General features: G+C 41.0%; 1 protein-coding gene across 2 annotated transcripts in view; it reads left to right on the plus strand.

The window, feature by feature from the left end:
- Window positions 1–17,344, plus strand: part of shisa7b (shisa family member 7) — a 50,520-nt gene extending 33,176 nt beyond the window's left edge. For both annotated transcript variants that reach the window (XM_040022985.1, XM_040022986.1), the window contains 3 exons: window positions 3,053–3,274; window positions 11,749–12,130; window positions 12,914–17,344. In XM_040022985.1, coding sequence (XP_039878919.1) covers window positions 3,053–3,274; window positions 11,749–12,130; window positions 12,914–13,349 — 1,040 coding nt within the window. In that variant the 3' untranslated portion in view covers window positions 13,350–17,344. The remainder of the gene's footprint in view (window positions 1–3,052; window positions 3,275–11,748; window positions 12,131–12,913) is intronic.
- The last annotated feature ends 426 nt before the right edge of the window (window positions 17,345–17,770 follow it).

The following is a 17,770-nucleotide window of genomic DNA, read 5'->3' on the forward strand; positions in this document are numbered from 1 at the left end:
GTGTGATACCAAACGTGGAAGGAGGTCATCGCTTTAACCCGAGTCTGTTTTCGCAGGCTTTACACGAAGAAAACAGAAAAGCAATGCTAGCGCGAGTGATTCATCTCTACCAAAGGTCATTGTGCTGCACCCAGGAAACACATGAACTCCTACTGCAAGTCAGATAATTATCTGCGAAGGCTGATTTTATGCCTCTAACATGACTCTGACAGGATACAGGATAAGGTTGCCATGGAAATATGATGGTGTTGATGGAGATGAGCATGATTTCCATTTAACTTTTTAAGTTGTTTCAGTGCCAGTTTTTCCAAGCTATTACACCTACATGTGCCCCTCATGCAGCGGATTACACAAGAAGGCAACAGCAAAGAGTAAAACCGGCTGAGAGGACAGCAAATATTAACCAGCAAGTACAATTACATCATCATTTTCAACTTAATTCATCTAAGGAGAGACACTACGGGGCAAAAACTGTAAACATTTTGTATTATTACATAAAACTAGTCAGTGACTTACATTAAAGATAAAGTTTTCTGGTCCTGGAAACACAGAGAGCACAGAAAAATTGAAAAGCGGCATATGCAAAAGACACTAACGTCTCTATTGGTGTATCTAAATATGCATGAGTTTTATTGCATAGATTTCAAGAATAGAAATCTGAATATCAGATAAAGGCAGATTTTATTGGAGGAGTTAAAGGTGCAGTTAGAAATGTGTTTGTCTTCATCACTTTCTAAATCAAAACCGTCAATAGACAAAATAAAACATATTTTTAGGAGTAAATTGGTCTATAAATGAGCCGGTTTACACATCTTGGGGTTTTGATGATGACTGTGATTAGCCATTAAGCTAAACCTGCAAATCATAAGGTAGGTAAACCCAAAGACATTTCCTACCTTTTGCAAAAACCCGACACAGTCAAAAAAAACCTAAACAACACGTTTTTTGCTTTTTATGTCTTTCCTTACAAAGAAACTATTAAATATATAATTTAGTGTTTGCTGTATTTAATCTAAATTCAGCCATTTTGTGCAGAACTGTATGATTTAACAGGTCTAATACATCACAAGGTTGTTATAAAACTATGTGACATTTTAGGTATGTGATTGAGGGCCGCACAAGAAAATGCACGCGCCTTTAGGTTTGGAGTAATAGCTTATGTGGGTAATTATTGTTTTCTGTGCCGGTTTATAGTTTTAAACCATTAGTGAGGTGACATTTGTTGACACCAGCTGTGCTTTTCAGTGTTAGGAAGGTTTAGTCAGCTGTGATGACTAAAGAGAAATGTTCCCTTGGTTTGCTTCTGCACTGTTATATCATCAAGTGGATGAATAAAATGTACAGATTTAGTGTATTTGTTACGTTCACGTGCCTCACTGTTGCCCCGTGAACTGCATTTTGACAACCCCCGGTCTAAGGGGGCATTACTTGTTAATGCAAATTATGGGGAATCATCTTGGACCAGGAAACAACCAGACACATTGGCACAAATTAGGAAGTACAAACCTAAAATTAACAAAATAAAAATAAACTGTAGGCTGAACTTTCAGTCCCAAGAATTTTGATGATTTTACTTCAGTTGTGCCGGTTTGTACTCAATATTTTTGATTCTAAAGGTGAGATTTTAGACTTTAGAACCTCCTTTGCATCACTTGTCTGGTTCCCTCCTGTGTTAAAGTTACCAGCCTCCTGGTACAACACAATCACAAACCCCTCAACTCTCTGAGTCACATACTCGGCTCACACTGAGCAAAGTTCATTTTTCCCGGACACCATTACCAAACCTCTGTCAGCCATCGTAGGTGTTCAAAAAAAAAAAAAATCAATTACCTCTCACTCGTGGAAATTACCAGGCTAATTTAGCATGGTGGCACAAAAACACAGAGCAATTGGTAGGACATTTGATGCTTTCTACCTTTTATTTCGTCCACAGCCTGCATTCTGCTGCTCAGCTCCTGCTTTACAGCCATATGATCTCAGAGCTCAGAGCTAGCATTGCTTTTTCCCCACCGTGTGTGTGTGAGTGTGTGAGTGTATGTAGAATTCACGGTACAGAAGTCGATGTGGCGTGTGTTCCCTGGGTGGCACTTAACAGAGACAACATTGGCCATTATTGCCCATTACTGTCAATGGTCAATGACCAGTATATGTCCTGCAGTTATCTTAACAAGATCGCAGCCCATAGCTGTTACCGCCCCGAATGGACTCACCATTGATTATATCTGCGTCTAAGACAGGAAGCAGCAGCAAATGGCCACAGTTACGCAAGCTTTAATCGCTGCTTCATAGTTTTTCCTCACATTTCTAACCTTTCAAACATCCTCTGCTGACATTTAGCAGTCAATCGAGCTTCTCAGATTCCTCTGTAATGCTAATCCAGCGATGGCTGGCATGTGTTTGTCCACTGCAGATGTGTCCCTCTGTCCTCTGTTTGAATGTACAGATCCGACACATGTCAGGTGACCTGTGCGCACCTACATGTTGGGTCATTTCCACTGCTGTTTGTTTGCTGTTTGGAAACTATGAATGTACTTGTACACCTTATAATGTAATGGATATGAGTATACGTGCTGCAAAACAGACACCCCTGCCCCTCCCCCATACCGCAAACCTTACATAAGACAAATCATTTTTTATGTCTATTGATCGCTGTGCTGCTTTTGCACTTTGCATAAATGTGAATATGTGCGTGTGCTTGAGTGTGTAGATTCCTGAAGCTATCAGTGTATTTCTGTGTATTTACATGTGGCTGATACGTTCGTCTTATCGAGCCTCAGATGAACAGCACAGAGTTGTATTAATAGATGGTCTCCATGGAGCTCAGAGACACTTCCTGTTTACTGATAGTTAACCAGCTTGTATAATCTTCTCTTGTTCTCTCTTTCACTTCTTCTTTTCCTTCTCTTTGTTCTTTTACACTTACACATCATTCCTTTCATCCTCCAAACCTTCTCTCTCCTTCATTCTCCTTTCTCCCCCTCATCTCCTCCTCACTTCTCCATCTATCTCTTCTTTCCTTTTTCCACCTCTTTCTGTCTTTCTCTCTCTCAAGAGCGTGGATCCCGCATGAACAACACCCCCCAGCTCACTTCCGGGCCCACCCTGATTTCTGGTAGCAGCAAAGGTGTGGGAGGCGGCGGCGGCAGCGTCTTGAGACACAACAGCAGCCACCCGTCTTTCTCGCACTCCTTCCACAACCTGGCTCAGCTGCCACCGTCCTACGATGCAAACATGAAACCTGAGATCAACCGCTACAGCTCGCTGAAGAGGCTGGGTGAGTCGCTGGGGGAGATAAAGGGATGGAAAAGGAGGAAAAAGGGAAACCGGAGTGAGGGATGAAGTGGGACTGATTGAGCGTTCAGGACCACTGGGAGCTTTCAAGTGAAACAACGCACACAAGGCCTCAGCCGTGTCTGATTGGTTCTTAAGTGTTGATGGCTGATTACACTACAAATTTTCAAAGAAATCATTACTTTTTATTATGAAAAAAAGCAAATGTAGTCATACAAAGATAAATTAAAAGTTTATACTTTGAGACTTTATAGGACGTAGTTGTGAATCACAAAGAAGAGCAACTATAGCAGATTGATTTGGAAGTTTCAAAAAAGACCAAGTTTGGCCAGAAGGCAAAGAAGGGGCTGTAACACTGGCCCCGCAAAACACAGAAGATAACAGTTTTCTGTGTTCAGAAAACTGCTGATTAATCTTCACAGCACCTACGATGAGGACAGAACATACACAAATACATTATCTGCATCTGTTTGTCATAAAGTGAGCACTCCTAAGCCGATGATGGACTCTCAAAACTTTGATCGCTGCACTTTTATTCACTTTATGGCATCTTTCATTTGACCCTGCCAGCAGGAGAATTCCTCCATCTTTTAGTGTAAAATCCATCCATTTTCTTAGCAGCTTGTCCAAATAAGGTTACAGAATGGCTGGAACCTGTCCCAGCTAACATTGAGCAACAAGTGTTGTACACACTGGGCAGGTTGCCAGTAAACTAGAAGTGTGCAATTCCTGGAGAAATTACAATAAAACATATATTCTATTAATGCAAATGTCTTTAAACTGACATTTAAATATAAAATATCTCATAAAAACCAGAAAATGCCGTGCTCTCCTTTAAACTCAACCCTGCAGGTATCACAGGCAGAGAGAGGACGGCTGCTGTCAGCCTGCAGCAAAGTTGAAAAGAAATGCACCAAATTTAAAGTAGAAAGCTAAACAAGCAGTTTGTCAGTGTGACAGTGGAGCTGTCACGCCTTCCCCCTTTTCACTGTGCCCAATTCCCAGATATTGTCAGTGGAGTGTGTCATCACTGATCACGTGTGTTTCTGTTTTTGGTGTATTTTGGTAGCTGAATTCAACCAGACTTAATTCGTTTTTTAATTGTTTTTCCTGTTGGCCTCTGATGAGTCCTCAGTGTTCCTGGGACTCAGCTGGTAACCAGTGGGAGTGAAGACATGTTTGATTAGGTCCAGAGCAGAGAGTGACTGGGGCAGAAGCAGGGGAACGTGAGAGAGTGATTTCTGTAGTCCTTTCATATTCTTAGCACATGTGGATGTGCAGTGTTTATATTATAGATGCTCTTATGTAAAGGTTTGTTAGCTGAAACCAGGATTATCGATTTCCAGTCTACCTTCCTTACCTGGATAGGTTCATGCAGGGAGAGTGGCAGAGGAAGGAGGAGGTTGGCAGCTTGCTGTGAGGCTGTATTTTCTTTAGTTTTATTTTAGTTTCCTTGATTGATTTTTTTTCTTTTGCTGTTAATTACCATGTTTTTGCACATACTCCTGCCTAAAGATTGACTTCTTCTGCATCCCTTTAAAACTTTTTGGTGTCAAACACAAACTGCCCGTCATCTGGGGTCTCTGCACAACAGTGACACACACTTTTGTGTTTGTTTCCTCTTGATTATACTGTGCTGCTGCTATGCTGATCAACCTGGGGGCAGATGAAGTAGGTGAAAATTGGCTTTTCTTGACGTTTAAAGTTACTGAACAGCTGAACAGGGGTTTGATTTTGATTAAACTAATTGCACGGGTGTTTACTTGAAAATGTTATGTTTCACTCAACCTGGATTGACTGTTTCAGTCGTGTCGCCTCCTCCTCTTTGCCGCTCGCTGTCAGAGAGTCCTCATCACTGATGTCGTATTCCTGTTGAGGAAAAACTGAGACTGATTGCGCTGATTCTCATTAAAGTGGCTGTAAATACATTTTAGTCCTCGCAGATCTGTTTTTAGTTACAGATGCGAGTGAAATGGTGTTACTGCACCGTCAGCTTTACTCTTTCCCATATTCACGACTTCACTTTCTTTATAAGTTCCCTTTAATGTGAAAATACTGACTGCATGAAGAAAGTATTTGCTAGGGAGGGTTCAGTTCAGCTGGTTTGCTGTACGGATGAACTCATAACTGAGGTCGATAGAAATAGTTGGTTATGTTGTGAACCCTGTCACTGTGATGACATCTGTCCTATATTACAGCTTCATTTGGTTAATGTAGACGTTGTTAACTGTTTGATTTTTGGTCATCCAAATCCCAAATCATGTCTCTGCCAACTAAACTGTGAGCAGGTTTTATTCATATAAACTGGCCATGACTGTGTTTTCAAGGGATTTGCCTTTTTGTGGCCTGGTTAGTAAAATTTCAGGCTGCTGATTCTGCAGGGAACCTAAATGATGGTACCAGGCATGGCCACCTGAGTTTGTGACAAATAATCATCTCAGTGTGTTGTCTGAATGTGTAAACTACTTCTGCTAAACAGCCAAAGGCATGGAGAAGAAGATGGAGTTAGATGGATGATGAGATGAGGGAGAATTGAGGAAACAGTGGGGGAAAAGAGGATAATAAAGAAGAAAGAAGGAAGGGAGGAGGAGAGGAAAGATAAATGAAGTTGAAGGAGATGGGAAGGCAGCATGGTAACACGAGACAGGGTGAGAGTAGAGAAGCAGGTTTGTTAACCAGAAGAGGAAAATCAGGGGAAGGCTGGCTGGGTGAATAAGGATGCAGCATTAATGGGGGAAAAGAGATGGTAAGGAAGATGGAGATGCTGTGAGCTCGAGTGAGCAGACTGAGAAGAAAGGAGAGAGAGGCAGTGAAAGAAAGGAAGAAGGGATTTGAAGGAAAAAGAGATGTGGAGGCAGGGGGAGGGGCGTTGGCTGGCTGGTCCGCAGGGGCCTGGCTGCCTTCGACGGAGAAGAAAAGACGTTGGAGAGGCAGTGGCTGGTCGCCTCTCTCGCCCTGTGATTGCCGAAGACTGCAGGGGGAGGGGAGTCGCCTCTGCAGGCTGAGTGATGGATTGTTACTACGTGGGGGGTCATATGTGTGCGCGTGTAAGCGGTGTGGCGCTTCGTGAACATGGAAGCATTAATGAGGTGGAAGAAGAGTCCAGATGAGATTCTTTATTATTTCAATTCAATCAAAATAAGGAAACACTTCAACAGATAAAAAGGCTTCCTCTCATCCTCACATCGGAGAACAGAAACCTTCATATTCATGAATGAGCATCTCGGTCGATGTCCTGCAGCCTTTTTAAGGAAAAATCCCAGAGAGAAACAGATGCCATTCCCATAATTCACCTCTTTATTTTCTCCTTTTTCTTCTTCTGTTTGGTCACCATGTTTTTTCTCTCTCTTTTGTTGTCCCTCCTTCATATAATTGCACTTCCTCAAATGACTGAGCACATTAATTTATATTGCAGGCGGCTGTGTTCCTGCAGCATGAATGAGCACTGCATTTTGTTTGATAATTAGAAATCACCTCTAGATAATGAAGAAAAAAACCAAGGAAATACATTTGCAGTAGAGCTGTAGCATGCGCTTCACTTTGACAGACTGCTGTTTTCTGAGGTTTGTGTGGTAGCTCTGTTTTCTCTCTCTGCTCCATGACTGAGAGACGATGCGAGGGAATACGTGCAGGAGTTTAGAAAAACTGCATATTTTTAATTTTAAGTGAAACTTGCTGATTTTGTTTTGTCCTTTTTTCACACTCTAACCAATCGTGGTAGATGGCTGCCCCTCCCTGAGTCTGAATCTACTCAGAGATTTGTCTGATTGAGTTCTTCCTCCGATAACGTAGGATCTTTTATTTAAAATATAACGTACTTATGGGTAGCTGTTGTTAACTGGTGCTGTATAAACAAATTGAATTTAACAGAATAGCTGGAACCAGGAAATGTACAGGGTTGGTGTGTTTTATGGAGGAAATTTCAAACTCACAATGACAGTCAAAGAAGTGAAATTCAGACTTCCAATGAGCAAATTAGTTAACCTACACAGATCAGCTGGCTGTGGGTGAAAACGTCTCAGCCCATACCCACATGAGAAAACAAAAAGGAAAAACACTATGATACACTAATGTAATGCTGAAAAGCTGACTACATGGAGTTACATGAACTGACTACATGAACAGAAGAAGCTCCACAGGTTGCATATACACTCGCACACACACACAGCTTAGCTAATCGTAAACAGGTGTGGCAGATTCAACAGAGGTGGAAGTGTTGCGGGAGAAGCAGACAATTACAGAAGAGGGATCGCTAACAGAGACAGGAAGTAACACTAACAGCAGGAAATGACTTAAACGTAAACATGAACAAAATCCCCCAAAAATGATGCAGTCAAAGACGATTTTTCATGGCAGTGTTTCCTAACTGAGAGAAGCGACCCGGAAGCATCCGTGTAGAGCTGGTCAGATTCTCCAAATACTGAGGAAAGGTGCGCCAGTGCTTCCTGTGTTACCTCGTTTAGCAGTGGACTGGAGCATCCTTTATGAAAGGACTCGAGCTATTTCCATCCCATCGTTCATACCAACACACCATCTGACACACAAACTGATGCAGATTGTAGAAATGTTACTTATAGTTTTCCAGTTCATGCCAGAGCTGAACTCAAAACTTCTGTAGTAACCTCTTTATTTACGCCTCATGCGAAGAAAGTGGATTTATATAAACTCTCTAAATCCAGTTATGTTAATTAATCAAAGTGCATTTAAGGTCCAGGCTGCATTAGTAATGTCCGTTCAGGATTATCGTGAATGAACTTTCACTTCAATCAGCTGGAAAAAGTGGGGTAATATGCTGATTTAGTACTCTGAGGTTCAGGTCCTTCTAAAATCACGTTTACCTTTTCTTCACCTGATGTTTTCCACTAATGACAAGAAAGAGGAAAAGGAGGTAGGAGCTATTTTTTTTAGACTAACTTCACCCCAAATGCTGAAGTGCCCAAAATCTGCTTTTTTTCTAATGGCCAGCAGGGGGCGACTCCTCTGGCTTTGAAAGGAAGTGCAATGAGAAATGTACAGGAAAAACACTCTACCTTTCAAATTTCAAGTCATATGAGCGTGCAGTGTTTCTTTTGGTCTGTTGTCTTTTACCAGGTTTGATTTCAAAATGCGCAGCTAGAAGCTTTACATCACGATGTCGCAACCAGTCATCGTGGCTACGTTTATCTTCAGTCAATGTTGCTCTTAAGTTTCAGACATCCCAAAGATAACTTGCCTTAAGCTGTAGCTCACGTTTGACATTATACTACTGAATCTACTAAGAAGGACTGTAGGATCTGACTACACCAGACTTGCAGTGATGGCAGCGAGCACTTTAAACATGAAGCAGTCACTTCGTCTGTGCTGGATGATTTTATTTCCCAGACACTGATCGCTTTCACAGAGGAATGTAAAACCCTTTGTTAAGCAGATTCAGGCTGAATCATTCATTCACTTCTACTTGTCTGATTATTAGATTCCTGCTTTTTCAAAGAAAACCACCCTGAATGTCAGTTTTGGTGAAACACTCCTTCAAATGGAGAATAAAAAGTTGTCATTGTGACACATAAAGAGGGAATATGGCCTCCCGTCAGCCTTTCTCTGAAACGTGATCCTTTTGATGCCGTTCCCCAGACGGCGCTGCAGAAAGGACACTGATAAAGGCTTCTTTGTCTAAGGAGGGCAGCCAGGGAGAAACCTTGAGATAATTTAGCCTTATTGGAGGGGAGTAAACAGAGAGCATGAGGGAGAGTGAGGAGAAAGACTGAGAGGAGGGAGAGATTGAGGACAGAGAGAGGAAAGAGAAGCAGAGAGAAAAGCCTGAACAGCGAGAAGGTGAAAAAGCAACAACAACTAGACTGGAAAAAAAGAAAAGTGTGGAGAATAGTGAAGACAAAGAGGCAAACAGAAGGAGGGGAAGAGACCTGAGAGGGAGAGCAAAGAAAAGGAAAGAGGGAACGAAGAGGTAGAGAGAGGTGGCTGGTTAAAGGTCAGCTTTAAATTGGCTCTTGGGGAGCTGCTTCCATGGAAATGCTTTGAAGATTAAAGTGGGCTCGGGCTACGCACAGAAGCACTGCTTCTCACTGTTAGTGAAACTGACTAACTGCTTCCCTCTCCTTCATTCCTTTCTTCTGTCTTTACGTTGTTCCTCGACGTCTTTGTTTTCACATCATTTATGCTGTGAAACATCTTCTTTCGCCGCCTTTAAAGCCTATTTTCACCTCACGTCCTCTCTGTCTTTGGCCTTGAGCTTGTCTTCTACCTTTATTCTTTTATGCCTCATGCAATATACAGCGTATCTCTCCTTTTGCATTATCCATTTGTGCCTTCTGTCTTTGTCCTCCTGTGACAAAATGTCTTTCTCACTTTTTCATTTCCTCCTTTCTCTCTTGGATTCTTCTTTCTTCTCTTTCAAGACATTTAAGGTCAGTTTCTTGCTACACAAGACATTTCTTGCTCTAATTTGTTCGCCCTTTCTGATATTATATTTTCTTTCATTTTCACCTGCTTCTCCCTTTTTATTGCTCCACTCTTTATCTGATTCTCACAGTCTCACAAGACCATTTAGTAGCTTTATAGCTTTATTATGTCAGTGAATTTGAGCTCTTTGCATGATCTTCATGAGCAGGTCTTTGATACTTTTTTCCTGCACGGACAAGAAGCATTAAAATTTTTAGTAAACGATTTTAATTTCAACATCTCTTGATGTTGATGAAGATCATAATATTTTATTACTGCTGCTCTCCAGCTACTAAATGGACCTCTCAAGATGTGTTTTCTCTAAATCTCTTGTCTTCCTTATTTTAACTGAAGCCATATTCACACATGAGTAACTAACAGTACCACCGAGCCACATTTTTGGGATCTGCAGTTGTCCTTTCTCACATGTAGCAGACAGCAGGGGATCGCTTGCTGCCTCTCGTGACTAGAAATACTGTTTTCATGAGGATGGAGCATGTAGGAGTCATGACACATGACGCCCACTTGCACACTTGTTGTGAATTCACAGGACAGTTACTTGCACCATTGTCACATGTGCACAGTCGGACATTAAAACAGAGACATTCTTTAAGGAGGCATTCAAAGATCTATGGGAAAATAGATGGCAAAGAGGCCATTAGGTAGCTGTTGTACTGACGGATGCCCTCATTAACAATTTAAATGTCATTGTTGTAGTAAAGATGAATGTAAATGCAGTTTTTTAACCTTTTTAAACAAAGGGTTAAAAATATTGTATTGGAATTAGCACGATGTTTGAACTGAGTCATTAGGGACACCATAACGGTGTGAATCTGTACTTGAATCTTGTATCTTCCCCTCTCCGAGCCTGCTTCTGCCATAGGTTTCTTCCTGTTAAGAGTTTTTCCTTCCCACTGTCACCCAGTGCTTTTTCATAGCGTGCCATCTGATTGTTGGGGGTTTCTCTCTATTTTTGTAGCCTATTTACCTGACAATATAAAGCATCAGGAGTAGACTGTTTTGATTTGATGCTATATACATTTTTCCGGACATCACTAAACTTTTGAAGCGGATTCAATACAAATGGGGTTTTGAACTGCACATAGATTGAGATTGAGCCGCACATACATACGGCTCAATCTCATGTCGTATATCAAACACAGCCTCTCAGTTTAAGCTGCCACATTTCCCATCTCTCTTTCAGACCTGATGGAGTCGGTGCTGCCCTCCATGCTCTTTCAACACCTCCACCACACCAGCATCCACCTCCAGTGACATATTTAATTATCACTTCCTCCTAGCATATTTGTGCTTTGTCCTTTGTCTCAGTCATCCAGGTCATAGTAATCTTAAGTGTTCAGTTGAAGGCTTTTTTGAAGAGGTTCCACCTCTCATCTGAAAGGCTTCATCATTTCTAAAAGCTGGGCGGATTCCTTTAGTTTTCCCTTATACTTTCTGTTTTCTCGGCCGGTTGAGTTTTTACAGTGAGTGATGACAATGGACCCTGCATGCAAAACTAATGGGATACCTCATATATGTGTACAGTAGTAAAAGATGCATGATACTGCCAATGTAGCCAGCAAGCTTAGATTATACATGAAGGCATTTCAAACCTTAACCTGTATTTTTTCTTAAGACTTGCAGGGGGTGTTGTATAAAAGAGATGAGTTCATGGCCTCTACCTTGATTAATACAACATGAGCAAATTGTGGTCCCCCTCTTTTTTTTCACAGCAAGCTTGTAGAGTAATGCGTTGTCCATGTTATCTCCAGTCCCATAAAGGCAACAACTTCTGATTCTGTGAAAGTTTTGTTCAATAATCAAACTTTAAATTTGTAACAATGTATCTTTATGTTAATTCCAGAGACTTACCTGAGAATGACTACAGTGATTACACCTTTCCTATCAAACCAAACAATCAGCTGTATATAATCGTCAATAATTATCATTCTGTGTTAATCATCAACATACAAAATAGCTTTTTACATATTACACATTTCTCTTTGTGTTTTTGTGAATCAGAGAAAGAACTTGATGAGTATTCCAGCTACTACAACTCCAAGCGCCGCTCCAACAACGCTCCGCCCTCCTTCTACTCCTCTCAGCACCACCTGCCCTTTGGAGGGGACTACACGCTGGGATCCAGAGGCACGCTACCACTCCACGGCTCTCGGCCCCACCTCCACATGCCGCCCTCCACCCCGAACCCATACCCGCTCCCCTCCCAGACACAGTACACCAGCTCCAGCTTCGATAGGCCACCACGCCGTGTCCGCTCCCAGGACCAGCTGCTGGCATTTGGGGAAGGCAACACTCTGTCCCGCCTGTCCAAGAACCAGCAACACCAGTACTACAAAGCCATGATGAGCACCAGCAGGAGCTCTACATCACAGACGCTCCGCAGGTGAGATCGGGGATAAGAGGTGAGGTGTGATCAGATAGGACAAAGAGAAGCAGCAGATGAAATACTAAAGACAAAGGAGTCAGATCAGAGAAGAGAAAGATGAGAGAAAAGAAGGGATCATAGAGATATGAGATGACATGAGAAGATGGAGGTGAGATGAGTCAAATCCCATTAAGAAAACATAAGAACAAAGGGAATCAGGGTGTAATATTTAATCAGTATCAAGAGTGGGACAGTTTCATCAAAGTTTAAAGAGTCTGGCAAAGTGAAGGTTCACGCTATTAAATTTAGGTAACAAAAATTCTGTTTGGGATATATTAGAGGTCCCATATTATACCTTATTTAACTAGTTAAAATCGTATACATCCTAAAAGTAATCTTTAAAGTTTGAGCTTGACACAGTGTAGCTCATCCATCCTTCAAAACACAGCTTTGATTTTAGTGCTTTTCCTAACAGGCTGTCTCGTTGTCGGTACTCTTAAATAAAATGAATTCCAGCTGTGCCTTTCTGCCATTTCCATGAATACCCATAGACTAAGCATTATCATCATGCAAAGCTACTCTAATAAATAAAAACATGGAGCTGAAAAAGTGCATTATACTTCAAATTTCCACAATTTAAGATGGTCCCCCTTAGAGTTGTCGTGATACTAGAACTTTGAATTCAATTCCAATACCCAGGAAAGTACTCTATACCATTTTCAAATCATAAAGCTTCCAGTAAAATTAATATTCAAATATTGTAATACTTTTATGACACTGACAATAAGTCTGTGTTTCCAGGTCCCATGAGCGGCTCCTGGTCTCCCCTGACCGTCTGGAGGACCGGCTGATGACGATGGGTCTGCTGCCGGGAACGAGTGAGCGAGGGGGAGGAACCGGGATGGTTCCCACCATGGGCCGGCTCAGCCACCACCAGAAGGCTCAGTCACAGCAGAACATTTGTGTCACGCCATCCATGGACCGCCACCACATGATCAAGATGAACTCCCACCCCACATCAGGCCACGAGCACGACCGCAGCACCACGGCCATGTCCGGCATGGGCATGCACGGTGGCTGGGACTCCCACGGCGGGACAGGTGGAGGCCACCCCAACGCCCGACGTATGGCTTTCGCCAGCAAGAGGCAGAACACGATTGAACAGCTGCACTTCATCCCCGGAGGAGGTGGAGGCCAGGGACTCCGGACTGGGAGTAAGAATGAGGTGACAGTGTGAGAGGAAGAGTGGTGGAGAAGAGGTGCAGATGAAAAGAAGCTGAAGACCAGATGAAGAGAGGGAAGCAGCGAGGTTTTTAGTGTGAAGATATGAGCAGGAAATGGCAAAGAAACAAGCAAGTGGTTTGATATCAGCTGGCTCCCTCACAGGGCTGCTCTCAGCTGCACACAGCCCCCTTCATAAAATAAAAAGTGGTGGATGGCAACATTAGTGAGTAAAGCCAATTGATTCTCTCTTTGTCACTTGTGTATTGGAAAAGAGAAATTTCACCTATTCTTTGTGAAGAGAAGACAAATGCCCAAGTAAATAGCAAAAAAAAAAAGAAAAGAAAAAAGCAGTTAAAGGCTGCTGGGTATTCGCTGTGACTTTTATTGAAGGATATCCACTGAGTCAAATTTGTTGAATTGTCCTTGAGTTTTGTTGCGCTGTCCTCTGAGTCCTCGAGTGCTCCGACAGAAATTCATCCATCTTTGAATCCACTGTGGATGTCAGAGCGCCGAGGCAGAGGCAGACGGGTTTGCTTGTCAGTGTATTTATACAAGTATTTAAAACCAAACAAGTTGATTTTGTATGAAATTAACCTGATACTATTACTACTACTAATAATAATAATAATATTAGCATAACTGAGCCCTGTAGGATTTTGTGTATACTTAGTTGAAAACATATTTATCCTTTAGCCAGCCACTTTGTAATGTAAAGACTGGTCATGTGATCAGTCTGTCATTTCTTTCTCTAGTCGTGATTGGACTATCAAAGTAAAACTGCTGAAATAATGCAGCAGTTAACTCTCATTTGATTTCTTTATAGCTCGATTCACTCAAGCTAAAGATAAATAAATAAAATGAGCCGTTTAGAGACGAAAAGCAAGTCAAAGCGCTGCCATAAAGGCCCAGTCACACCAGCATTTCACGAAAACTCCCAAGAACTAAGTGCCAGTTAATGATAAAGGGAAGGATAAAAATAAAGAAGGTTGAGGAGCTATTGTGAATGTCTCAAGTTGCTACTTCTAAAACATTTTGAATCCAGATGTTCGCCTGTGTTTCTGGTGTGACCGGGCTTTACAAGTGAAGTCCACTTTGCAGTATGATTTTTAGCTAACTATGCTCTTGTACAGTGAAATCTAGTGGGTGTATATCATCTATGAAACATTGTGTAATTCGTAGGCTAAGAAAGTTTTGAACTGAGCCAATCTCATACATTGACTGACTGACCAAACATTCTTCAGCAACTGTAGGGTTTCCGCCAGTCTACCACAGACTTAGCAGCTTTTTAATTGACCATCTCCCACACTTTTATAAATAAAAGCTACATTTGTAATGTTAGCTAATGTATCTTATTATCCTGGTGTTATTGTTACCCATTTTTCAGATCAGCTAATAGTACAACAATTTAAAAAAGAAAATAAAAAACAATGTTAAACTTAAAGCATTAGCTTTGGTGGATATCTACTATTTACAAATGACAGTAAGCTACATGATTCCTAGCCATAAGTGAACAACTATAACCATATTATGGGCTCTGTGGGTGGTATAGCACAGTAAAGTGGGGAAAAAACACTCAATTTGTATCCAGAGATATAAAGTGAGAGCTAACTGCATATTAAGTCTGACATCATTGGGCATTTCTGGGTCCCAAAAGAAAAGAGTCATTGAGGAAACTTAAATTCCAAGCTTGAATAAAAGGATCTGTGCGCTCGTTCTCCCAGTAAAGTTTAACATTCCAGCAATCATGAAAAAGAAGGTTTACTAAGCTGGAGTTAGCATTAAGTTAGTTGATCTTGTCAAGTGAAGCTAAGCTAGTTGACATATAACTGGTGCCATTTGCCATATAGAGCTATGTTTAGTCTAAAACAAACTAATATAAAGTCCAAGTTGAGGTTTCTCGCTGAGACAGATGTCTTCATTGAATCAGACCAGGAAGCCAAGTCCATCTTTTATGTTTCCTATGATTTCATTGACAGGAAGAAGGTAATAAAAATGGAACGCACTTCACCTAAGATAACATCTGAGCCTCATCCATGACACAAGGTTATGAAAAATGTAAAAAGTCCTGAGCCTAAGTTGACTGCTTACACTGAAATTTTAGTCGGCACGCTATATATTTTGTGTCTGAGACACCGTTAGCTCATGGCTAGGATAGCTAGCTTTGGAGAATAAAAAGGCACTTTGTTGGAAAAAATTTAAATAGTTTCTGATTTTTGGTAAAGTGATTTTGGATGGCAGTTATTAAGATTTCAGATGGAGCTGCAATCATTTTCAAAAGCCAAAAATCTCATTTTAACACCAATAATTTTACATTTGGACCCAGAAACAGGGTTGTTTTGTTATCGCTCAACAAAATGGCCAAAATGTTTCTGCTATAGGTGCAACATCAGCAATGTTAAATGGTGGCTGGGGTCGACAACTTTTCTGGCGGAAACCCTGAACTGTTCAAAACTTTTCATGGCAAGCTTGTAGAGGGGTCGAGGGTTTTGCTTCTGCCGCCGATTGGTATTAAACCAACCCTCCTGTACGTCTACAGCACCACACGTTTTCCTGCAAGTTCAGCTGCTCACCTCGTACGAAGGGGAAGGGTGGCAAATGGGTTTTAGGCGGTGGGGGGGACAATGGACACTTCACACCAAGGGCTAAAATGAATTATCTTTGTGTGTCTATGCTCTGTACAGTCTCTGCTTCTCATTTTCATTTTTTCCTGTGAGTCGGGAGGCATGCTCGTGCATATTTTTCACAGATCTTTTTATTTTTATTCTTCTTGCTTAGAGAGAAAAAAAAATTTAAATGCAAGGAAATTGTGCAAAGCAAAAGAACTTTTGTGTACCATGTAAAGACACATAACCATTTTAAAAAGCTGCGGGAGAAGCGTTGACCATAATGATGTCATATTTTGTACATTTTTTTGGTTTTCTGGCTGTGAGATGGACCTTCTGGCCACGCTGGCTGGATTTACCCTTTCTGGGGTTTCAAGAGAGGCCTTGTTTAAGGTTCCACTCTCGGGTTGTATTTCGATAAAGACAGACATGATTGATTACTGTGTGAAGCTTCCTGCCAGCCATTTTTAGTGTTTTAATACATGTGCTCACGTGTTAATGGTTTATGTAGAAGTTCCCCCTCAATGACACTATGAACGCTATCATCATGAGCTCTCTTTCTTTCTCTTCTACTTAAACATGTATTTATTTTTTTAATCTCTGTGAGTTTTAATGTATAATCCTGGATTTTCAGTATTAAAAACTTTCTAGTGGAATTTAAAAAAAAAAGAATAGAAGAAGAAAAACCCTTTGTATACACAAGAACAAAAAAGAGCTGATGCAATCATAGAGAAAAGAAGAAACGCATGACGGTGTCAGAAGCCAGTGTTGGTGATGTCATAGTGCTGACTTATGATGTCACGGCGTGTATGTGTGTACATGTACATGCGTCTGTTTTAGTTTGTGTGCCCGTGCGTGTAACTTTCTGTCTTCTTATTCTTCTTAGGAATGCTGAACCTCATTATTATTTATTTTTCTTCCTTTTTTTTTTTTGGACCAAACTTGGGGTACGTCTTCAGCACTCGAGTCACTGCGTGTTCATATCAAGCTGTAATGACATTTTCAAAGCCTGTCGTTCTTTTAAAAATTCATTTTTTTTAAAGGGACATCATTCAGTTAGCTTTTCTTGTCGAGCTATGTTCATCAAAGTGAGGACTTTTCAGACATTTGAAAATGTAACTTACTGAAGGCTTATATTGTGTCAGGTTTTGGTGTTTTAATAGAATTTATTGGTTAATTTATTGGTGTTTAAGTTTGTGTCACTGAAATTTGAGTTTAAAGGTACTTTTTGTAAACTTTGATGTTTAAAAATTCTTTAAAACGTTCCAAAATGAACAAAACTATGAAAAAGAAATGTGAAGAAACAACCACTGTGACTTTATATATAAAACATGCACTGTTTGGGTGCATCAAGTGAAGCTGGAATGGGGTACAAATAGTCTTACCTTTATTTAACCTGGTAAGTCAAAAACAGAACATTTTTATTTATGACCAACCAACAGTTCGACTGCCTTGTCTTGATCAAAAAATAGGTCCAAAATTATCAGACGTAACCACCGTGACTGTCGCCAACTAGATGAGCATTTTCAGTATCTGACCTGACTGAAAACCTCTATCAAATTCTCCCAAGGGTAATTACAAAAAGTACCTTTAATATATGTCCACAAAAGCTGTTTCTCTTTTACAAGAAATGTTTTCATCTGAGATTATTTTAAAGGCACAGAAGGTATAAAAAGCAGCTTTTTTTTTTTTTAGGTTGCAATACCGCCGAAAGAGGAGAACGCTAATTGCATTTAAAGGTTGTTTTTTCTGTGGAGAGCAGTTGTTGCCGATGTGGAGCAGAATGTAAAGTGACCTGATTTGGCTGATTTTAGAACCATAAACGAGCACG

The sequence above is a fragment of the Simochromis diagramma genome, unplaced genomic scaffold (assembly GCF_900408965.1).
Source record: "Simochromis diagramma unplaced genomic scaffold, fSimDia1.1 OVJJ01000307.1, whole genome shotgun sequence".
NCBI classification, from domain to species: domain Eukaryota; kingdom Metazoa; phylum Chordata; class Actinopteri; order Cichliformes; family Cichlidae; genus Simochromis; species Simochromis diagramma.